The sequence below is a fragment of the Hypanus sabinus genome, chromosome 4 (assembly GCF_030144855.1).
Source record: "Hypanus sabinus isolate sHypSab1 chromosome 4, sHypSab1.hap1, whole genome shotgun sequence".
Classification (NCBI taxonomy): Eukaryota; Metazoa; Chordata; class Chondrichthyes; order Myliobatiformes; family Dasyatidae; genus Hypanus; species Hypanus sabinus.
In genome coordinates, this window is record NC_082709.1 from 103,777,125 (window position 1) to 103,802,472 (window position 25,348).

Below are 25,348 nucleotides of genomic sequence, written 5' to 3' on the forward strand. Positions count from 1 at the left end.
TCTTTATCTCTACAGTTCTTTCATGCTTATCCTCTCCCCCTCCCCCTCCCCCCTTCATCTTTCCTCTGATTGGTTTTCCACCTGGCGCCTCTAGGCCCTACCCCCTCCCCATCTCTATTACTGGGCTTCTGCCCTCTCTTCCCCCCCCCCCATTCCTGATGAAGGGTCTCAGCCCGAAATGTTGGCTACCTGATGCTGCCTGACCTGCTGAGTTCTTCCAGCGTTGCGTATGTATTCCTTGATCCACAGCATCTGCAGTTGTACTTTTGTGTTTAGATCCATGAAAGTGCTGGACTCTTAATTGTCCCCTTAATCCAAGGGGAAATTTAGGGAAGGGTAGTAAATAGATGCATTGCCAGTGTTGTCTGCATCACAGGTGTGAACAACAAGGCTTGCAGCCCAACACATCCATACCCAGCAAGATGCCCATCGAAACGCCCCATTTGCACATATCTGACCTATATCCCTTTAAACCTTTCCTATCCATGTATCTGTCAAAGTGTCTTTTAAATTATATTATTCTATCTGTCTCAACCATAGAGCACTACAGCACCGAAAAAGGACCTTTAGTCTGTAGGTTACTGCCCATTACCCACTCGTGTTTAGGGCAGCAGTGAAGGTCCTCCATCTCTGGTGGTGTTCAGGACTTCCTTCATCAAGTCAGTAGCTTCCTCGTGGCTTTCACTACAGTCAGTCATGCAAGTCCCTGGTGTGGACTTAGGAATACCATCACACTTAGATGCAGAAGGATTCTTCATTGCTGTTTTGTAACAATTTTGTCTTACCATTCAGGGTTGTTAGCCCAAAGCTGAACCCCGACCCATGACCACTCTTAGTCTGGCCTCTACCCTTTGACCTGTTTGGCATGGGTAACCCTACCACGAGTCAAAGAGTAAAGCCCTGGCTCTAGCCAACATAGCTCTCTGGGTCATTGAGGCACACAAGCCTCCAAACCATGATGAGGACATCTTGGAGGACATTTAGTCTGCGCCAAACTATTATTCTGCCTAGTCCCATTGACCTGCATAAGGATGGTAGCCCTCCATATTCCGCAACCCCCCCATCCATTGTACATATCCAAACTTCTCTTAAATTGAACCCACATCCACCACTTCCACTGGTAGCTCATTCTAAACACTTGCACCACCCGCTGAGTGAAGAAGTTCCCCCCAGGTTCCACTTAAATATTTTACATTTCACCCTTAACCTATGGCCTCTAGTTCTAGTCTCATCCAACCTCGGTGGGTGAGAAAACCTGCTTCTCTGGTGGTTCATTCCATATACCCACCACTCTTTGCATGAAAGCGTGGTGGGGAAATGGAATGAACTTCCCCTTAGGTTCTTATTAAATCTTCCCCCCCCCCAACCTTAAGATCGTTGCCTTCTAGTTATTGAATCTTCTACCCTGGGAAAAAGACTGTGTGCATTCACCCTATATATGTCCCTCATGACTTTATACATCTCTATAAGGTCACCACTCAGTTTCGTATGCTCCAACGATTACAAATTGACCACCTTGCCCTAACTCATCCTTCAGCACAGCATTGATAGTTGGTTTGTGTTATCACCAATCGAGGCTCTCGTCCTCTCTGCAGTTAACACCCTACTCCTGATTACTTCAACCATATCCTCAGGCAGGTTTTATTTTCACATCCTTTCACAACTAATGTAGACCGTATGGTGCTGTGGTCACTGAACAACAGGGTTGATCTATCTTTGGTTAAGGTCAGAGATCTTGATTAAGAAAGATTCATGAGTTGAGGAAAGAATCAATGTCAGTGAGTCGTGGTGCTCATTGGAACCGTAACATGCTTATAGAGACAGAGTAAGTTACACTTGGCTGTGAATCTCAAGGACTGCGACCTTACAACTTGACACCTTTGACAGGAAACTGGTTTGATAAATTGTTTAAAGAGCAATGACCTGCTTCACAATGATAAGTAGCATCTTGGTGTGGATTGCACATTGTGTTAAAAGGAATATTATTTGGAATACAGCTTTAGTAAACTACCTTCTCGAAATGGCTATTCTATGAAACAGCTTAAGACAGAACATACTGTGGCGAGCATTTGGTCCATAATGACAGATGAGGAAGCTCTTTCATTCAACAATGGTTTTATTGTGATAGACTCAAACAGACCGGGCACCATGACCTGGAGAGAGAACCCAACCAGTCTCACACAGACGGGGGAGGTGACCATCACACACCCGGTTACAGTCAGGGTGACCCACAAATACACAAGCAAATAACTGTATAACCCAAGCTAAAATGTAACAATAAATGAACTGGAACTTCCCAGCATGATCCCATCAAAAGCATTTTAACACAAGAATGGTAAACAGTGCTGGTCATTAGAAATTCAGGGGCAGGATGTCGACCATGACCCCACCCAGAACATCACACTACAGTGTACCAGTGCTATGACAATGCTGCTGTGATGGTTGGACACAGAAGTGGAGTTCGTCAAAGGATAAGTGAGAGAAAACCTGGCGGTGTTTGTGAATTGCGACAATCACTCACTCAGCTTGGTGGGTGTACATGCAGCCAAGCAGGATACAATGATGGTCACATTTTTTGGAACAGTCAAAGCTCTCTACATGTTTTTCTCTCGTTCAACACAGTGCTGGGAAAAACTCAAAAATGTCGTGCCTGTGGTTGTGAAATCGGAGTCTGAAACCAGGTGGAGTGCAAGGACAGAAGCAGTGAAGCCCGTCAACAAGTACCTTGAGGAGATACTTCAAGTTCTCCAGGACATGATAGACAATAAAAACAAGACCAGTGAAACAAGAAGTGACGCAAGGCAGCTGTACAACCTCATGCTGAGTTACGATTTTATGACTTTGCTAGGATTTTGGAACAAAGTACTCATTTGCATTGACCGTATTCAAAAGAGGCTGCAGGATCTTAGCATGAACTTCCACAATGCTGCCCTGGATCTGAAAGAACCTCTGAGATCAGCTTTATGATGAAAGAGAAGTGTTGGTCAGTGAGGCACTTGAAGAAGGAGTCAGTCTCTGTCAAGAATGGAATATTGAAGTTGAAAGACGTCAGAAACGAAAGAAATGAATGGCTGATGGGAACTCGAGAGACGCTGGGTTAACAGTAAGGAGGAAATGGAAAGTCATGAAGGGAACACTCGACTGTCTTCACAGAGAAATGGATGAAAGGTTCGCTTGTTTGCACGACACTGACGCCAAGTTTGGGTTCCCTCTCGATGTTGAGGGACTGTGTTACGGCGCTGACAGTAACAACCTAAAGAAGAAGTGCGAAAATATGGGCGAATTGTACAGCTCTGATGTTGATGGACAGCAGCTATATGAAGAAATTTTGGATTGCAGAATGTTGCCATCAAGGCAGGTCAACATGAAAATATTAAGACTTGAAGAGCTTCTAGAATTTATAGTTCAGTATGGAGATGAGAGTGTCTTCCTCAATCTTCGCAATGCTATTCAGATAATGCTAACCATTGCAGTTTCCATCGCCAGCTGTGAGAGATCATTCAGCAAGTTAAAACTAATACTTTCGTATTTGAGAGCCTCCATGGGTCAAGGCAGACTCTGTGATCTTGCTCTGCTGAGTGTAGAAAGAGACAAAACTGAAAAAACGGATTTTGATCACATCATAGACCAAGTTGCATCAGTGAAAACAAGGAAGTTGCAATTATAATTTTCATGTATTGTCATAATTTGTTAATTAAAAGATTAATGAGCTTGACGTAGCTTTGAGCTGATATTAAGGTAAAGTTATTTAAAAGATGGGTGTCAGATGTTTGGACAGGGGCGCAATTTCAGTGCTTGCCATAGGCGCTATTTTCCGTAGATATGTCCCTGCACCAATGTGGCGAGCATTTGGTCCATAATGACAGACGAGGAAGCTCTATCACTCAACAATGGTTTTATTATGATAAACACAAAATAGACCGGGCACCATGACCCAGACAGTGAACTCAACCAGTCTCACACAGACAGGGGAGGTGACCATCACACACCCGGTTACGGTCAGGGTGACCCACAAATACAAAAGCAAATAACTGTATAACCCAAGCTAAAATGTAACAATAAATGAACTGGAACTTCCCACCATAATCCCACAAAAGCATTCTAACACAAGAACAGTAAACAGCGCTGGTCATTAGAAATGTAGGGCAGGCTGTTGACCACACCCCTGTCCAGAACGTCATACTATGTTAGAAAGAAAAAATCAGAAGTAAACACATTAATTATTTTGATAGAACAGGAAGGAATGAATTGTTTTCACCGTATGAATGGTTGGTAACCAGGTAATGAGCTGGTTTAAAATGATCAGTAAAAAAAGTTTCAGAGAGACCATTTATGCACTGAGCTAAAATTGTCTGGGATTCACTATGTGATACACCATATTGTATAACATGGGATCTAATATATTATTGTAGTCATAGTGCACTCTATTATAGTCTGTGATGTTCTGTATTACGTGGTCCTGGTGCTCTGTATTATATAGACTGGGATGTTCTGTATTTCGTAGTCCTGGTGCTCTGTATTATATAGACTGGGATGTACTGTATTAAGTAGTTCTGGTGCACTGTATTGTGTAGTCTGGGAGGAACTGTACTCTTGTAGTCCTGTACACTGTATTGTGTAGTCTATCATGTACAGTATTATGTTTCCTGGTGCGCTGTACTGTGTAGTCTGGGATGCAATCTATTATAGGGTCAGATATGTACACAATGCAGATGTGATGCACTGTATTATGTAGAATGAGATCGACTGACATATCTGTTCTGTGACCCACTGTACTACACAATCCCCAAAGTCTAAAATCAGAATCAGATTCATTATGACTGGCTGACAAGATGTGAAATTCGTGGTTTTGCAGCAGCACTACAGAGCAAATATGTAAATTTCCTATAAATTACAAAAATAATATAGTACCGATAAGAGGAATAACACGGTAGTGTTCATGGACAGTTCGGAGATCTGACAGTGGAGGGGGAGCTGTTTCTGAACTGTTGAGTGTTGGTCTCAGGCTCCTGTACCTCCTCCATGATGGCTGAAATGCACTGAGTTATATAGTCTGTAATCCACTACATTACATAGTCTGGGTGCACTCCACTGTAGCATGTAATATACCGTATCATGTAGTGCTGGTCTATGGTATTATATAGTTTGGCATATGATTATATTGTCTGGGATTAACAGTATTACATACGTAGTTCTGATATGCATCAGTTTTCAAGATGAAAATTGAGAGCTGGCCGAGAGTACAAATGTGCTGTTTAGAAAGAACACGTGATTAGAATGTTCTCCTATATACTTGGTTCTATCTGTTTACCTCATCTTTCCAATCCACCACTGACCAGAATGGGCTTTACCTTTAACTTCTGTTCATAATTTTCAAAGGCTTCCAAGACCATACAGACAGCCTCCATGGAGCGTTCCAGTCTGCCATCAAGTCCGTTAAAACGATACATGCTGCCGGAGACATCCACAAGGAGTCGCAGACGCTTGGGCTTCTGCTGGGGGCTTCCAAGCTGTAAAGCAAGAAGAATGTGCTTGGTTAGGACAAGGCAAATAACAACCTTTATAACACACAGGGAAGGTGGGGGACCTGTGGATTTATCCCAGACAATAATACATGGGAGTACATTTTCCCCCACCACCTCTGTACCCTGTGGGCAGTACGTCCAATTTAGTTGGAGGTGGCTTAAAACACTATGAAGGAAACTTAATTTAGATTGACCTGCATGAATGTAGTAATCTGGTGCTGTTTTTTTAAAGGAGCAGTATTATTATTAACTTAAGAAATTATGCAGGTGCTGGAATTCTTGCTTACTACAGACTATGTGCTAGAGAAACTCTGCAAGTCAGACAGCATCTACGGAGGGGTATAAATAGTAAACATTTTGTAATGAGACCCCTTCATCAGGACTAGAAAGAAAGCAGGAAGAAGCCAGAATGGTAAGGTGCAGGGAGAAGAAGGAGTATAAGCCAGCAGGTTATAGGTGAGATCAAGTGAGGGGGAAGGTTGATGGGTGAAGGTGGAGGAATTAAATAAGAAGCTGGGAGGTGATAGAAGTAAGAGGTGAAGGCCTGAAGGAGAAAGAATCTGATAGGAGAGGAGAGTGGATCATTGGAGAAACAGAAGGAGGAGGGCATCAGAGGGAGGTGATGGGCAGGTGAGAAGAGAAGGGATAAGAGGCGGGCCAGAATGGAGAATGCAAAAAGAGAGAAGTGGGATGGATAAATCACTGGGAGTATCAGGAATTGATTTTTATACCACGAGGTTGGAGGGTACCCAGATGGAATATGAGGTGCTCCTCCAGTCAGAGTGTGGCCTCATCGTGGCCATGAACAGAAATGTTGGAATGAGAATGCAAAGTCAAAATGAAATGTGTGGCCACTGGGAAATCCCACTTTTTGTGGTGGGCACAGCAAAAGATTTATAAAAATCATTTCAACACCTCTCCCCATTCCCACACTGACTTGTCTGTCCTTGTCCTTATCCACTACCAGCGTGAGGCCAAACACAAAGAGGAGGAATAGCTCCTCAAATTCCTCTTGGGTAGTGTACAACCAGACGGTATGAACAATGAGCACTGATCTGCCGAACAACTCAGCAAGTCAAACAGCATCCGTGTGGGGAAAGGAATTCTTGCCACTTTGAGATGAAATTCTGCATCTGAATATTCACTTTAAAGATAAATATTAAAGATCAGTTTACATCAAAACATGCAGTAAAATTCGTTTAACAACTAACCCGTAAGTGTCAGCATGCGTCCAGCACCAACATAGCTTGCCTACAATTACTAACCCTAACCCGTACATCTTTAGAACATGGGTGGAAACCAGAGCACCCAGAGGAAAGCTATACAGGTACAGGGAGAATGTACAAACTGCTTACAGACAACGGCGAAAATGAAGCTGGGTGGCTGGGGCTGTAATAGCATTATGCTAACCACTATGATACGTGTTTAGACACCAACACATGTTCTGCTCCTCTCTCTCCTTCTGATCTACCTAGGTCCTTTCACAGACCTCTTCTTTTCCAACCCCTCTGCCTGTCCCCAGCTCCCTATTAACCAGTTCCTTTCCCCTCCCCACCTGATTTCCCACACACTCAAACCACTCAGAACCACACCCCCTCGGTCCACTATCTGTCCACCATTCCTCCCTTACCTGGTTCCACTCACAACTTTCCTTTCTCATTGTATTCCATCATCTGTAGCCCTTTGCTCTCTCCACCAATCACCTTCCACCCTCTGTCACTCTCTCCACCCTTTCCTGGCTCCATCTGTCCATCATCCCACTTCTCACCTATCATGTGCCAGCTCCTGCCTCAACCCTCTCTTTCACAGCTTTATACTGGTTATCTTCCCTTTACACTCTCAGTCTTGATGGAGGGTCTTGACCTGAAATATTGGCTATCTCTTTGCCTCTTGCTGAGGTCTACAGCACATTTCTTTTATCAGTATTATTATTTCATTAGGTCCACTCTGAAAGATACTTGTATAAGTAAATGGGATTAGATTGGAGGTCAGAATATGATTCTACCAGGTTTAAAGAATCATCCGTAAACCTTATGATATTGTTTAGGGTCACTGAGGCATGAATATTTCAGGGAATCTGTGATTGCAGGGAACAACATGGCAACAATACAGCTCCCCAAGCAGGATTGAGAAAAAAACAGGGGATCCAATGGAGATGACAGGGAACAACAGGAACACATCTGGCAGAAAACAAATGCAAGGACTAAAAGATTGGTTTAACAGACAGAAAAGAAAAAAGATTAAACAGATACACAAGAGATTCTGCAGATGCTTGAGCAATACACACACAACACTGGAGGAACTCAGTAGGTCAGGCAGCATTCACAAAGGAAAATGAACAGTTGATGTTTGCCAGTCCTGATGAAGGTTCTGGGCCAAAACCTTGACTGTTCATTTCCCTCCCTAGATGTTGTCTGACCTGCTTGAGTACCCAAGCATTTTCTGTGCTGCTCAAGAAGATTAAACAGTATTTTCATTTAACATTATTCCAAACGGTTAGCCACATTTAGGACTGACTCTCAGCACTCTGAATGACTCTCCATGAAAGGAAGCTAAGGGTCATTGGGTACAACAGGAGATGGAGTTGAGGCAAAGATCAGATCAGAGTCACACTGAAAGGCAGAGGACAATTGAGGAGCCTTTGACCAACTGCTGCTTGTATTTTTTATGCTGATATAAACACAGATTTGTGTTTCTTGGGGAGGGAAAAATCGTGGAACATTCACACCTTGGCATCTACCCTTATGATGCTGAAGTCATGGGCACACACTGTCCAAAAGCTAAAAGAAGTACAGTAATTAAAATTATGAGAAGCTGTAGATAGAGATATCAAGTACTAGAGGGCATAGTTTTAAAGTGAGAGGGGGAGAATTTCGAGTAGATATGCAAGGCAGGTTGTTTTACGGAGAGCTGATAGTGCCTGGAATGTGCTGCCAGGGGAAAACGGTAGAAGCAGATACAATAGTAACAGTGAAAAAATATTTAGATTGGCAACAGGGCAGGCAGGGAACAAAAGGGCGTGTGCAGGAAGAAGGGATAGTGTCAAAAGGCCTCTTCCTATGTTCTAAACTGCAGTTATTTTCCTTGTGCATGGAGTAAGGGTCTAACTCCAAACCACTCTACAGGTGCTGAGTCGATCTCCAACCCATTCAAAACCATATTCCTTCCCCGCAGACTCACTTCAGGTTCCAGCTCTCCTCTGCGCTTATAAATTGCCTTCTCTCCTGTTAAGCCATCGATTATCTTGGTATCATCAAGCTCTCCTATTGACTGGTGCCGTAACCATTGCCTCTCTTTGCCTTTTGCCTGTAAGAGGAGTGAGAAAATGACAGCAATTGAAACACCATTGATCTGTTTAACAATACATCTTACTTCTGTAACAAAATGTATTTACTTTTAGTTCTAAATTAACTTTAAATATACGCTCTTCCATATTCCACACTATAGGAAGGACGTGGTAGCAATAAAGAGAGTGCAAAAGAGACTCACTTGGACGTTGCCTGGAATGAAGGGCTATAGTTATAAAGGGAGACTGTATAGGCTGGATTTACTGACACTGGAACATAGGAGGCTGAGGGTGAGGTTACAGAAGTTTATAAAATTACAATGAGCTTAGGTAGGATAGACACAATATATTTTTCAGAGCAGAGAGGTCTAAAAATAGAGGCCACAAGCTGAAGGTGAGGAGAGAAATTAGAAGGACGTCATCAGAGGGGCAAGCTTCTCACACAGAGTGGTGGTTACCTGGAATGAGCTGCCAGATGAGGTGGAGGTGGAGGTGGCACCTCATTTAAGATGCATTCGAATAAGTTTGGACAGGAAAGGCACAGAGGAATGTAAACCAGACGCAGACACATGTGTGAGCAGAAATGAGGTGCGCTGCATGATTGTGTGGGGAGAAAGGAACTGACTACTTTTTGGATAAAAACCTGCAAAAGCACTTGAGGGGCAAATTATTCACACCGAGGGTGGTGCAAAAATGGAGTGACCTGAGAGAAAGTGGTTAACATTTAAAAGATATTTGGATAAGTACATAGATAGGAGGGGTTTGGAGGGACGTGAATCAAGCACAGACAAGTGGGACTACTTGGTAGGCACCATACTTGGCATGGATGAGTTAGACTAAGTTACAGATAGGACAATCCATAATAACCTTCTGGATATAATATCACAGGATAAACAAGCAAGAACAGTTTGCTTAATAGATATAGCCGTTCCAAACACACATACATATTGAAATCAATGTGAAAAACACCAGAAATATCCTGGAATAAAAGAGGAAATTGGAAGACTGTGGAACATGACAGGGTATATATTGCCCCAATAGTAATATCTACAACTAGTATTCTCCCAAAGTCACTACACAATGGCATTAGACAATTAGGCCCACACAGCACAAAGTCACAATACTAAATAGCATTGGAATAGTCCAAAAGTCTCAAGCAAATGAGAAATGTTTGGTTACGTCCGTACCTCAGGTTTTACTAGCTTGAGCTGAGAAAAAAATAGAAATGCTAATAAGCTAATAAATCACAAGTCCCAACACACTAGACCACTGCTACACTATGATAAGGTATGCCTATTGTTCCTTTCCGAGACTACATTTTGACAAATCAGACCATTTAGCTGTACTCCTACCACTCGCATACAAACAGTGCCTAAAAAGCAAGGCTCCAGAGATCAAGACAACGAAGAGGTATTCACAGGAGGCAAAGGAATGGTTACAGGATTGTCTTGAGTCAGTAGACTGCGCCATATTCAAGAATTCAGAGGACCTGAATTACTACACTGGGGTTTACCCCAATCAGAAGCCCTGGATGAACCATGAAATCTGGTATTTGCTGAGAGCCAGATCAAAGACATTCAAGTCTGGAGATCAAGAATGCTACAAGAGGTACAAGACATCTCAAGGGTGAAGTGGAGATTCTGGACTTGATCAGAATCAATGACAGATGCTAGACATCTGTGGCAGAGTTTGAATGCCATAACTGCCTACAAAGTTAAATCCTACAACACAGGGGACTGCGGAACTTTGCTTCCAGATGAGTTCAATGCTTTCTATGCTTGCTGTGACCACCTGAACAGGGAGGAACCATCTTGTACCCCCACACCTACTGGTGATCCTTTGGTCTCAGTATCTGAAGATAACGTGCAAGCTGTCTTCCAAGAGAGTGAATCCAAGGAAAATATCCGGTCTGCACAGAGTACCTGGCCGAGTACTGAAAACCTGTCCTGACCAACTGGCTGGTGTGGTCACGGATATCTTCAACCTCTCGCTGCAGCAGTGTGTGATACACAGATGCTTCAAGCAGGCTTCAATCATACCGGTGCTCAAGAAGAGTGTGGTATCCTGCTTCAATGAGTATTGCACAATGGCACTTACATCCACAGAGATGAAGTGTTTTGGGAGGCTGGTTTTGAAGCATATCAGTTTGGATTGGCAGAAACATCTCCTCTATAATCTCCATCAGCATAGGAACACCACAGGGATGTGTGCTTAGCCCCCTGCTCTATTCACTTTACACCTATGGCTGTGTAGCTAAGTACAGCTCCAACACCATTTACAAGTTTGCTGATAACACCACGGTTGTGTGCCCTATCAAAGTTGGTGATGATTCAGCATACAAGAGGGAGGTTGAAAATTTGACCGAGTGGTATAATAGCAACAACCTCCCACTCGGTGTCAGTGACTGGTTGTCGACTTCAGGAGAGGGAAGCCATAGGTCCGTGAGCCATTACTCATTGGAGGATCAATGGCGGAGAGGATAAGTAACTTTAAATCTTTGGGTGTCCCTAACTCAGAGGGCCAGTTGCGGACTCATCACATAAATATAATTGCAAAGGAAGCATGATAGTGCCTCTACTTCCTCAGGAGTCTGCGGAGATTCGGCATGTCATCAAAAACCTAGGCAAACTTCTATAGGTGTGTGGTGGAAAGTGTGCTGACTGATTGCATTACGGCCTGGTTCGGGAACACCAATGCCTTTGAGCAGTCAATCCCGTAAAAGATAATGGATTTGGCCCAGTACATTAAGGGTAAAGCCCTCCTAACCATTGAGTACATCTACATTGAAACATTTAAGAGACTACTAGACAGGTATATGGAGGAATTTAAGGTGGGGGGGTTATATGGGAGGCAGGGTTTGAGGGTCGGCACAACATTGTGGGCTGAAGGGCCTGTAATGTGCTGTACTATTCTATGTTCTATGAAACACTGTCATTAGAAAGCAGGGATCCTCACCACCCAGGCCAGGCTCTTTTCTCGCTGCTGCCATCAGGTAGAAGGTACAAGTGCCTTTGGACTCGCACCATCAGGTTCAGGAACAGTTACTTCCCCTCAGCCATCAGGCTCTTGAACAACAGGGGCTAACTACACTCATTGTATTTCTGGTGTTCCCACAACCGATGGTCTCACTTTAAGGACTCTTTATGTTCTCACTGATCATGTTTACAGTTACTGTTCTATAGATTTGCAAGTATGTCTCCAGGAAAAAGAATCTCAGGGTTTTACGTGGCGACATGTAAATACTCTGATAATAAATTTTTACTTTGTACTTTACAATAACTCCTTCCTTGCTGTAAGTTCTACATTAATGGAGAGTTGTACAGTGGTCAGGTTATATAGCAGGAATGAATCTGGATAAGCGTGAAGTCAAAAGTCGAAATGGAATGTTAACAGTGACTGCCACATCTGCTAATGACGCATCATAAAATGGAAATGTCCATTGAGGTTCAGTTATCATGGGTTGAATAAAGATATCATCTGAAATCTGATAGTCATCATTGCTGTTTCAGTGACAAACAGTTTAGTGGAAATAGCTGCTGCAAACTTGTAAGGCAGGGTGACCTCTTATAGGCTACAGCCTCATGACTGGCTTCACTTGCTGAGTTCAAAGTCACTTCAGGTGCAGTGGAAAGAGAAAGTGGTGAGAGTGAGGAGCTGTTTGTGTTTAGGTTCCCAGAAAGCATCAACCTCAACCTGCTTCAAATTAAAACAATTTGCTTCTCAGGTTAGAATGCAGTAATCTTGAAATATTTTGAGGATAATAGATTTTGCCTTTAAGCTAATTCCGGGATGCTGCTTTGGCAGTATAGGACTGGTGTTAGCTGGGCTTGAAAGCAGTTTCTGTGGCTCTACGGTATAAGACCATTGAGCTCTACCCCTGTCCCTACGCCTTCAATGTATCGTATTGTATTGGCTTATTATTGTCACATTTGCCAAGATTCAGTGAAACATTTGTCTTACATATAAAAAACAAATCATTACACAGTGTATTGAGCTAGAATAAAGTAAAACATTAACAATGCAGAATAAACTGTAAAAATTGCTGAAAAAGTACAGTGCAAGTACGTATAAAGTGCACAATCATAAAGAAGTGGATGTGAGACAAAAAGCCCATCTTTGTCTTTGCACAGGGGGTCCATTCAAGAGTCTGGTAGCAGTGGGACAGAGACTGTCCTTGAGCCTGGTGGTCTGTCCTTTCAGGCTTTTGTATCTTCTGCCCGATGGGAGAGGGGTGAAGAGAGAATGTCCGGGGTGGGTGGTTTCTTTGACTATGCTGGCTGCTTTACCCAAGGAAGTGAGAAATATACACACTGTCCAAAGAGGGGCGGCCGGTTCTGGTGATGTGCTGAGCTACGTCCTTAATACTGCAGTTGCTTGTGGTCATGTGCAAAGCAGTTGCTATACCAAGCCGCTATGCAGCTAGACAGAATGCTTCCTGTGTTGCATCGATAAAAATTGGTAAGAGTTGATGGGGACACGCTGAATTTCTTTAGCCTCCTGAGGAAGTAGAAGTGTCAGTTTGCTTTCTTGGTCGCGACATCAACCTGGTTGGACCAGGACACGGTTTTGGTGATGTTCACACCAAGGAACTTGAAGTTCTCAACCTCAACAATGTTGATGTAGATAGGAGCATCTTTATCCTCACTCACTAATGTTTAATTCAGGCAAATAATTGGCAGACAGCCAGCACAACTGTTTTTATCTGATCAGTTCTGTGTTTCTAATTATTGAAAAACCATGCCACCCACAGCAAACAATGAACCCAAAAACAATTGTCTCATTTTTAAAATAGAAATTTTTCTGATCTGGATATCCAGCCAAAAAAACAAATAGTGCAATCAAAATTCAGATCACACTTGGGAGCTGAAAGGGCCAGTTCATTATTGATCCCGTATTGCTGTCTGAAGATTAGTTTCTCTGTTTCCTTCTGATTTTATTCATTGGTTTTGAAGGGCAGGCATAGACCATTTGCTGATTATTTACAACCGCTGTAATTGCAGACACTAAATCACACTGAAGGAGGATGAAAGCTGTGAAGGCCCTTCTGTACAGCTGACTGAGACTCAGCTTACCTGTAGACTGTCCAGGATAACTCGTATTGACTGCACCTGTCTCCACACAGCCCCAGAAAACCTCTCGTATGTAGCAGCATCATATTCACTCATATTAATTTCCTTTAACCTGCAGTAGAGACAAAGAAAGGTGTTATCCTTAGGCTTCGCAAGTGTGGAATGCAGTTGATGAAGGAAACTTAATGGCAAATTTCACAATTCCACAGAGCCAAACCATTTAATTATTCTGTTTATTTTCTGATATTTCTTCCTACTGAAAATAATGAGATTTAAATTATTGTTCCATTGGAATTACAGATAGTTCTCTGTGCTGGTATCATTTCTGTAATTTAGTTGTATTTTTAGTCTTGTTTAAGAATTTTTGAAATAGTACTGGAATACTAAACCAGGACTATTCCCCAGACTCTGGCTGTTCAGCTTCTCAATTCCAACCTTTCTCCATTGCTAATTCCTTGCTAAACTGAGTTACATCAGTCTCGTTTTATCCCTTTTCTTTGGCGGGCTTAAGATATCGTGAGCAGTTGCTTGTTTGGGTGTGAATGCGCGCTTTAACAAGTGAGTGAGGTCTTTCGAAAATCTTTATTGGGCTTGAGATATCGTAATATTTTAGGCACTTGGCAAAAGCCTATAAAAAGAAGTGCGCTTTAAGCAGAGCAGACATCGTTGGATGGAAAGAGCCAAGAGTGGAGATCTTGAGGCTCAGGCTCAAGAGGCTTCATTGAGGAGTGGTGAAGGCTGTTTCTAGTAAGTTTGTTTTCTTTCTCTTTTAGTGCCGAGTTAGAGCAGGGACAATACTTCCAAGGTCAGTGGTGTGTTTTCATGTCAGATGTGGGAATTCTGGGAGACCTCTGGGTCCCTGATAAAGACATCTGCATGAAGCACATTCAGCTGCAGCTCCTTACGAACTGTGTTAGGGAACTGGAGTTGCTGCTGGATAACCTATGACTGACATGGGAGAATGAGGAGGTGATAGTTAGGAGCTACAGGGAGACAGTCACCCTGAAGGTGAAGGAGGCAGATTACTGGGTGACTGTCAGGAGAAGGAGAGAGAATAGACAGACAATGCACAGTACCCCTGCGCCATTCCCTTCAACAACAGGTACACCATTTTTGATACTGTTCATGGGGGTGTGGGGGCCCAACAGAGGAAAGCCACAGTGACCAGGTCTCTGGCACTGAAGGGAAGGGGTTAGAAGAGGAGTGTAGTAGTAATAGGGGATTCAATAGTCAGGGGAGCTATAAATGGGAGATTCTGTGGACATGACAAAGACTCCTGGATGGTATTTGCCTCCCAGGTGCCAGGGTCAGGGACTTTCCATAGTATTCTAAAGGGGGAGGGTAAGCAACAGAAGTTCTGATACATACAGGTAGCAATGGCATAGATTTAAACAAAAGGATGAAGTCCTGAAGATAGAATATAAGGAGCTAGGTAGGAAGCTTAAAAATAGGACCTCAAGGGTAGTAATCACTGGATTGCTGCCTGTGCCACGTGCCAGTGAGGCAAAGAATAAAGTGATTTGGCAGATGAATGTGTGGCTGAAGAATTGGTGCTGGGACAGGGTTTCAGATTTGTGGATCTCTTCTGGAAAAGGAATGACCTGCACAGAAAGGACGGATTGTACCTGAACTCAATTAAAGATAGTCAACGTGGCAGGACATGCCTCACAAGTCGGACTGAATTATTTGAGGATATGAGCAGTGCATACTGTGTTTATGGATTTTAGTAAGGTGTTTGATAAGGTTCTCCATGGTAGGCTCATTTAGAACACCAGGAGGCTCGAGATACAGCGTAATTTGCCCTTGTGGATGCAGAATTGGCTTGTCCATAGAACACAGAGGGTGATTGTAGATGGAGCATATTCTGTCTGAAGGTCAGTGACTAGTGGTGTTCCAGAGGGATCTGTCTGAGACCCCTGCTCTTCGTGATTTTTTAAAATAAATGACTTGGATGAGGAAGTGGGTTAGAAAGTTTGCAGATGACATGAAGATTGATGGAGTTGAGGATAGTAAAGAAGTTTGGGAACCGAATTGAAGAGATGGATGAAGGGGCGGTTGGCTCATAAATAGAGAAAGCTTGGAGACAGCGCGAGAGGAAGGATAGGCAGATGATAGAGAAGGGATATGCTCAGACCGATGGCTTGAGATGTGTCTATTTTAGTGCAAGAAGCATCATGAGCAAAGTGGATGAGCTTAGAGAGAAGATCAGTACTTGGAGCTATGATGTTGTGGCCAGTACAGAGACTTGGATGGTTCAGAGGCGGGAATGGTTACTTAGAGTGCCAGGCATTAGATGTTTCAGAAAGGACAGAGAGGGAGGCAAAACAGGTGGGGGTGTGGCACTGCTGATCAGAGATAGTGTCACAGCTGCAGAAAAGGAGGAAGTCATGGAGGGATTGTTTACTGAGTCTCTGTGGGTGCAAGTTAGAAATAGGAAGGGGTCAATAACTCTACTGGTTGTTTTTTATAGACCACCCAATAGTAACAGGGACATTGAGCAGCAGATAGGGAGGCAGATTCTGGAAAAGTGTAATAATAACAGGGTTGTCATGGTGCGAGATTTTAATTTCCCAAATAATGATTGGCATCTCCCTCCCTAAAGCAGGGTTTTAGATGGGGTGGAATTTGTTAGGTGTGTTCAGGAAGGTTTCCTGACACAATATGTAGATAAGCCTTCAAGAGGAGAGGCTGTACTTGATCTGGTATTGGGAAATGAACCTGGTCAGGTGTCAGGTCTCTCAGTGGGAGAGCATTTTGGAGATGGTAATCACAATTCTATCTCCTTTACCATAGCATTGGAGAGGGATAGGAACAGACAAGTTAGAGAAGTGTATAATTGGAGTAAGGGGAAATATGAAGCTATCAGACAGGAACTTGGAAGCATAAACTGGGAACAGATGCTCTTAGGGAAGTGTATGGCAGAAATGCGGCAAATGTTCAGGGGATATTTGCTTGGTGTTCTGCATAGGTACATTCCAATGTGACAGGGAAAGGATGGTAGGGTACAGGAACCATAGTGTACAAAGGCTGTTGAAAATCTAGTCAAGAAGAAAAGAAAAGTTTGTGAAAGGTTCAAAACACTAGGTAATGATAGAGCTCTAGAAAATTATAAGGCTAGCAGGAAGGAGCTTAAGAATGAAAGTAGGAGAGCCAGAAGGGGCTATGAGAAGGTCTCGGCGAGCAGGATTAAGGAAAACCCAAGACATTCTACAAGTATGTGAAGAGCAAGAGGATAAGACGTGAGAGAATAGGACCAATCAAGTGTGACAGTGGAGAAGTGTGTATGGAACTGGAGGAGATAGCAGAGGTACTTAGTGAATACTTTGCTTCAGTATTCACTATGGAAAAGGATCTTGGCGATTGTAGGGATGACTTGCAGCAGACTGAAAAGCTTGAGCATATAGACATTAAGAAAGAGGATGTGCTGGAGCTTTTGGAAAGCATCAAGTTGGATAAGTCACCAGAACCGGATGAGATGCACCCCAATTTACTGTGGGAGGCTGGGGTGGAGATTGCTGAGCCTCTGGTAATAATCTTTGCATCATTAATGAGGACGGGAGAGGTTCTGGAGGATTGGGGGGTTGCATATGTTGCTCCCTTATTCAAGAAAGGGAGTAGATATAGCCCAGGATATTATAGACCAGTGAGTCTTACTTCAGTGGTTGGTAAGTTGATGGAGAAGATCCTGAGAGGCAGGATTTATGAACATTTGGAGAGGCATAAAATGATTAAGAATAGTCAGCATGGCTTTGTCAAAGGCAGGTTGTGCCTTACGAGCCTGATTGAATTTTTTGAGGATGTGACTAAATACATTGAAGAAGGTAGAGCAGTGTATATGGATTTCAGCAAGACATTTGATAAGGTACCCCATACAAGGCTTCTTGAGAAAGTAAGGAGGTATGGAATCCATGGAGACATTGCTTTGTGGATCCAGAATTGGCTTGCGCACAGAAGGCAAAGAATGATTGTAGATGGGTCATATTCTACATGGAGGTCGGTGACCAGTGGTATGTCTCAGGGACCTGTTCCGGGACCCCTCCTCTTCGTGATTTTTACAAATGACCAGGATGAGAAAGTGGAGGGATGGGTTAGTAAATTTGCTGATGACACAAAGGTTGGGGGTGTTGTGGATAGTGAGGAGGGCTGTCAGAATTTACAGTGGGACATCAATAGGATGCAAAACTGGGCTGAGATTGTGGTAAGTGGAGTTCAACTCAGATAAGTGTGAGGTGGTTCATTTTGATAGGTCAAATATGACGGTAGAATATAGTATTAATGGTAAGACTCTTGACAGTGTGAAGGATCAGAAGGATCTTGGGGACGGAGTCCATAGGACACTCAAAGCTGCTGTGCTCTGTGCTTGAGAAGGCATACGGTGCATTGGCTTTCATTGACAGTGGGATTGAATTCAAGAGCCGAGAGGTAATGTTACAGCTATATAGGATCCTGGTCAGACCCCACTTGGTGTACTGTGCTCAGTTCTGTTCACCTCACTACAGGAAGGATGTGGAAACTATAGAAGGGGTGCAGAGGAGATTTACAAGGCTGTTGCCTGGATTGGGGAGCATGCTTTATGAGAATAGATTGAATGAACTCGGCCTTTTCTCCTTGGAGCAGCAGAGGATGAGAGGCATTAATTGTATGGACAATCAGGCTTTCTCACAGGGCTGAAATGGCTAGCATGAGAGGGCACAGGTTTAAGGTACTTGGAAGCAGGTACAGAGGGTATGTCAGGGGTTAGTTTTTTATGCAGAGAGTGGTGAGTGCATGGAATAGGTTGCCAGCGACGGTGGTGTAGGTGGATACAAAAGGGTCTTTTAAGAGTCTCTTGGATAGCTACAAGGAGCTTAGAAAAATAGAGGGCTATGGGTAACCCTAGGTAATTTCTAAAGTAAGTACATGTTTGGCACAGCATTCTGGGTCGAATGGCCTGTATTGTGCTGTAGGTTTTCTATGTTTCTATAGGTTACAACAGGAATGCAGAGGTGGGCTGAGAAGTGGATGAAAGTATTCAACAAGGAAAAGGATGAACTGATCCACTTTGGAAAGTTAAAATTGAAGGCAGAATTCAGAGTTAATGGCAGGATGCTTAACAGAGGGATCTTGGGGTCCACATCTATAAATCCCTCAAAGTTGCCGAGAAGGTTGATAGGATTGTTAAGGGCATATGGTGTGTGGGCCTTCAGTAGTTGGGGATTGAGTTTAAGTGCTGTGAGGTAATATTGCAGCTCTAATAAAGCCCTGGTTAGTCCATATTTGGAGTATTGTGTTCAATTCTGGTTGCCTCAGTGGAAGTTGTGGTACAGAAAGAGTTAAAGACAGTGTATAGCCTGGGGCAGTTGTAGTCGAGTGAGACCGCAGGAGACACCCTTGCCTTCTACAGATGAGACAGGCTGGGTGGACTGGGGCAGTGCGTGCTCAAGTCAAACGAGTGAGGTGGCTGTAGTGAGACTTTTCCAGAAAGGTGCCAGAGACACGAGATAAGAGTAACATAAGGATACGAAACATACCAACAACTAAGGGTCTACTGTCTTGGATGCTGCTTGGACTAAAGGGCATCTCTAATGAGGAAAGGTTTGAGTGAGCTAAAGCTTTTCTTTCAGGAGCGAAGGAGAACAAGAAGTGACTTGAGTGATGTATACAAAATAAGAGGCAAAGATCGAGTGAACAGCCAGAGATTTTTCCCCAGGATGGAAATGGCTAATAGAAGGGGCATAATTTTAAGGTGATTGGAGGAAGTTGTAGGGGAGATGTGAGAGGTCAGTGTGGGAACATCCTGCCAGGGGTGGCAGGTACTTTAGGGGCACTTTAAAAAACTCTTACATAGGCACATGGATGATAGAAAAATGTGGGGCTATGTAGGAGGAAGGGTTAGGTTGATCTTAGAGTAGGTTAAATTTTGGAACAACATTGTGGACTGAAGGGCTTGTACTGTGCTGTAATGTTCTATCTTCAATAAAGTTATGATAAAATTATGGAAAAAGAAGCTTAGACAGGATTGGAAGGAGCTAACAGAACTGTGCTTAGAGGATGTTTACAGCGCGATTGAGAAGCTATTATGCTTAACTATTAAATTGAAAGCAAAGTTTATAAAGGAAAGGTCTTGTGGCATTGTTATCTTCTCAGCAGTCCTCATTATGACCTCAGCAATCTATAGTCTTTTATACTGCTGTGACCTCCTGATGCTGTTGTTGGACTGAAGTTAGAATTATAAATGTTTGTATACATAGGTAAATAAATATTCTGACACTAGCTTCAAAGACAGCTTCTATCCCACTATTATCAGACTCTTGAACAGGCCTCTTGTACATGACCTCAAAATATACCTAATTATGATCTTACACCTTATAGTTGAACTGCATTGCACTTCCTTTGTAGCTTTTACACTTTATTCTGCATTGCCATTGTTTTACTTTGGTCCACCTCCATGCACTGTGTAATGATTTTGATCTTTGCTCGCAAGACAAGCTTTCCACTATATCTTAGTACCTGTGACAATAATATACCAATAACTGCAGCCATATTCTTGTATTTGGAAATCAAATTGAAACTGATCTTTTCCCTGCATCTACACAGCTGGAACAAACTAACACCCGTTTCTTTCTGAGTTCTCTTGTTCGTTAACTTAGCACAGGATCAGGTTTTCTGGCCCACGATGTTGTGCCAAACTGCCTAATTTAGTACTCAAATGGAGAACTAATCTCTTCTGCCTACAAGAAGTCCTTTTTCTTCCATTTTCCTTACATCCATATGTCTATCTAAATGTCTCTTACAAATCCCTAATATATCTGCCTCTTCCACCAGCCATTCCAGGAAACACCAGGCAAGAGATGGAATTACATCTTTGGAAAGAGGTGACATAGGGTCAGAGAATGTTGAATCTTTGTGGATGGAGTTAAGAAACAGTAAAAGTAAAAAAAATTATGGGAATCATGTATAAGATGTATAAGCCCCCAAATAGTAGCCAAGGTGTGAGGCTAAGATTGCAAAGGGAGCTGGAAAGGGAATGTAATAAGGGAAATGACACAATTATAATGGGGGACTTCAATATGCAAGGGGATAGGGAAAATCCGTTTGGTGTCGGATTGCAAGAGAGACAATTTGTTGAATGTTGGCTTTTTAGAGTAGCTTGTGCTTGAGCCTACTAGGGGAAAGGTTATCTTGGATTGGGTGCTGCGTAATAACCAAGATTTTATTAGTCATCTTAATGTAAAGGAACCCTTAGGAGGCAGTGATTATAATATGATTGAATTCATACCGCAATTTGAGAGGGAGAGGCATAACTCACATGTATTATTATTGTAATGGAATAAAGGAAAGGAATAACAGAGGCATGACAGAGTATCCTGCCTAGGTGAATTGTAGGGGAATACTGGTGGGGATGACAGAGATGGCTGAAGTTTCTGGGATTAGTTCACAAGGCACAGGATAGATATGCCCCACATAAGATGAAGTTCTCAAATGGTGGGGCTAGGGAACCATGGGTAACAAGGGAAGGTAAGGACTGCATAAAAACTAAGGAAAAGGCATAGAAGGTAGCAAAAGTGAGTGGGAAGTTGGATCATTGGGAAGCTTTTAAAATCCAACAAAAGGCAACTAAACAGCCAAAAGAAGGGAAAAGGTGAAATATGAGGGCAAACTAGCTGATAATATAATGCAGGATACCGAAGGTTTTTTTTCCCCAGTTATATAAGAAATAAAAGGGAGGTGAGAGTTGACACTGGACCAATGGAAAATGGTGCTGGTGAGGTAGTAATGGGGATCAATGAAATGGCAGATGAACTTAATAAGTACTCTGCTTCAGTCTTTACTGTGGAAGACACTAGCTGCATGCCAGAGGTCTGTGAGTGTCAGGGAGCAGGAGTGAGTGCTAAGGAAAAAGTGCTAAGCAAACTCAAAGGATAAGTCACCTGGACCAGATTGACTACATCCCAGAGGCCTGAGAGAGGTTGCTGAATAGATAATGGATGCATTGGTAATGATCTTTCAAGAAACACTTGATTCTGGCATGGTCCCAGAGGACTGGAAAATTGCAAATGTCACTCCACTCTTTAAGAAGGTAGGAAGACGATAAACTATAGGGCAGTTAGCTTAACCACAGTGATTGGGAAAGCGTTGGAGTCCATTATTAAGGACAAGGTTTAGGGGTACTTGAGACTAATGAAAAAGTAAGTCAAAGTCAGCATGGTTTCTGTAAAGGGAAATCTTGACTGACAAATCTGTTACAGTTCTTCGAGGAAGTAACAAGCAGGGTGGACAAAGTAGAGGCAGTGGATGTCATTTAATTTGATTTTCAGAAGGCATTTGATAAGGTGCCACACATGAGGCTGCTTAACAAGATAAAATCCCATGGTGTTACAGGAAAGATACTGGCATGGATAGAGGAATGGCTGACTGACAGGGGGCAGAGAGTGGAAATAAAAGCGGCCTTTTCTGGTTGGCTGCCAGTGACTAGTGGTGTTCCTCAGGGGTCAATAACAGGATTGGTACTTTTCACATTGTTTGTCAATGACTTAGATAGTGGAATTGATGGCTTTATGGCAAAGTTCGCAGATAATACAAAGATAGGTGGAGGGGTAGGTAGTGCTGAGGAAGCAATGCGATTGCAGCAGGACTTAGACAAATTGGAAGAATGAGCAATAAAGTGGCAGATGGAATACGTGTTGGGGAAGTGTATGATAATGCATTTTGGTAAAAAGAACAATTGTGCAACTTATTATCTAAATGGGGAGAAAATTCAAACATTAGAGGTGCAGAGAGACTTTGGAGTCCTCGTGCAAGACTCCCAGAGGTAATTCACAGGTTAAGTTAATAAATGCAATGTTGGCATTTATTTCATGGGGAATAGAAATTAAAAACAAGGAGATAATGCTGAAGTTTTAGAAGACACTAGTCAGGCTGCACTTGGAGTACTGTCAAAAATTTTGGGCCCCATATCTCAGAAGGGAGGTGTTGTCAATTGGAAAGCCCACAGGAGGTTCACAAGGGTGATTCTGGGAATGAAGAGTTTAACAGAAGAGGAGCGTTTGGCAGCTTTGAGCCTGTACTCACTGGAATTTAGAAGAATGTGTGGGGAGGATCTCATAGAAACCTACTGAATGTTGAAAGGACTAGATGAGGTGGATCTGGAGAAGATGATTCCTATGGTGGGGGTATCCAGAACTAAAGGGCACAGCCTCAAAATTGGGGGGGGGCGACCTTTTAAAACAGACGTAAAGAGGCTTTTTTTTAGCCAAGGAGTGTTGAATTTGTGGAATGCTCGGCCACAGACTGCAGTGGAGGCCAAGTCCATGGGTATATTCAAAGCAGAAGTTGACTGGTCAGGGCATCAAGGGATATGGTGAGAGGGCAGGTGTATGGGGTTGAATGGGATCTCAGATCAGTCATGATGAAATGGTGGAGTGAACTCGATGGGCTGAATGGTCAAATTCTGCTGCTTTGTCTTTTGGTCTTATGAACTCGACCTCACTATCTAACTCGTTAGGATCTTACACTTCATAGTTTATCTGAACCACAATTTCTCTGTATCTTTAACACTTTATTCTGCATTGTTTCTGTTTTACCTCAGTGCACTGTGTACTGATTTAATTTGTGTGAACAGCTTGTGAAACCAAATTTTTCACTGTACCTTAGTATATTGGCAATAATAAACCAACTCCAATACCAATAAATGATGTGGACGAATATGTAGGTGGTCTAATTAGTATGTTTGCAGATGACACAAAAAACAGTGAAGTTGAGAATAATGAGAAAGGTTGTTAAAGGATTCAACAGAATAAGGAAAACCTGAAATACAGGCAGAGAAACAGCAGATGGAGTTTAATCTGGACAAGTGTGCAGTGTTGCACTTTAGGAGATCAATTGTCAGAGGAAAGTATACAGTAAATGGCGGGACCTTTAGGAGCACATTTTGGAATGTCCATAGTCCATAGCTCACAGAGAGTGGCAACACAAGTGGATGGCTTGGCAAAGCACACTTGCCTCCATCTGGCATGATTAACTTATTATTTAATTATTTATGGTTTTATTTTGCTATATTTCTTCACTATTCTTGGTTGGTGCAGCTGTAACAAAACCCAATTTCCTCCGGATCAATAAAGTATATCTGTCTGTCTGTTCATTGGCTTGGGCATTGATTATAGAAGTTGGCAAGTCATGTTGCAACTGTGTAAACCTTTAATGCTACAGTATTTAATGCATTGTGTGCATTTCTGGTTTCTGCAACAGAAGGATGAAACTTTGCAGAGGATACAGAAGAAGTTCACCAAGATGTTGTCTGTATTAGAGAGTATCAGCTGTAAGGAGAGGCTGAGGTCGAAGATATACATAAATAAAATGATGAGGCACAAGTAAGGTTCCTTTCCCTAGAGTGAAAACATCAAATATTTTAGCTTTAAGGTGAGAAGGAGAACTTTTAGAAGAGATTTATGGGGCAAGTCTTTTAGACAATGAGAGCCAGATGCCAGATGCCAGATGCCTGCACCAGGGAAGGTGGTGAAAGCAGATGTGATTGCAATGTTTATCAAGCATAACACAGACATATGAACAGGCTGGGAGTACAGGGATATAGACTGCACGCTGATAGATCATGATTTACACAGACACGTTGGGCTGAAGGGCCTGTTCCTGTGTTGTACTGTTCTCTTCTCTATGTTCCATCTTAATGTTGAGGTTTCTCCTAAGTACTGGAAACAGGGAGAGACTTCTTCATTTTATTGAAAGCAAAATAAAAATATCATTTTATTAATGGTTTCAAAGAAAAGTGTTTGAAAGGGTTCACTGTGAGTGAAGTGATATGCTCAGTGTGTGCCAGGAAGGTAAAGGAATGCACTCACTGTGCCCCTGGGAGAGTGAAGAATTTCATTGAGGGTATATAAGATGTAGAAGGGCACAATGAATTTAATTGAGGCAGTTAATATAATGAAAACATTTCAGTCCTAGAGAGGGCCATTTGAGTGGGACACTGAATGTCTTGTGGGACAAAAGGGTATACTTATACTTGGCAATACACACAGAATGCTGCAGGAACTCAGATCAGGGCACACTTGGCTTAGATACTTGCATAGCCCAGGAAAGGAAGTAAATATAACTGAAGAACAATGATCCTATTAGTTTGCTGAAACTGCAGTCTAATATGCAGACTAGAGTAGATCTAGTCCACCATTCAGTCATCTCTTTCAGATCATTGCTTTGCCAAAGCTGCACACTTGTTAGAGGCTTGAAAAAATAAAGTGAGAATTATACTGTGGCTGGACGTATTGATTCAGATGAATGACCAACAGATTAGGAAAACCTAACAGTGACTGCTTTGAGATGTAGCACAAACTCCACTTTGCTATTCCAGGAAGTCTAGTCATTCCCCACACTGACGTTCACTGCTCTTGTTTATGAGCTGTCAATTTGTCATGTTTCAAAATTAATCAGTGTTTTTAAAGTTAAGCTTGCCTCATTTATTGGCCCTGTAAGTG

General features: G+C 42.6%; 1 protein-coding gene across 1 annotated transcript in view; it reads right to left on the reverse strand.

Annotated features, from left to right (window-relative positions):
• Window positions 1-25,348, reverse strand: part of vwa8 (von Willebrand factor A domain containing 8) — a 476,539-nt gene that overhangs the window by 30,044 nt on the left and 421,147 nt on the right. Inside the window, exons 40-42 of the mRNA XM_059967797.1 lie at window positions 13,884-13,992; window positions 8,706-8,831; window positions 5,352-5,510 (exon numbers count right to left, since the gene is read on the reverse strand). Of these exons, the coding sequence (XP_059823780.1) occupies window positions 5,352-5,510; window positions 8,706-8,831; window positions 13,884-13,992 (394 nt within the window). The remainder of the gene's footprint in view (window positions 1-5,351; window positions 5,511-8,705; window positions 8,832-13,883; window positions 13,993-25,348) is intronic.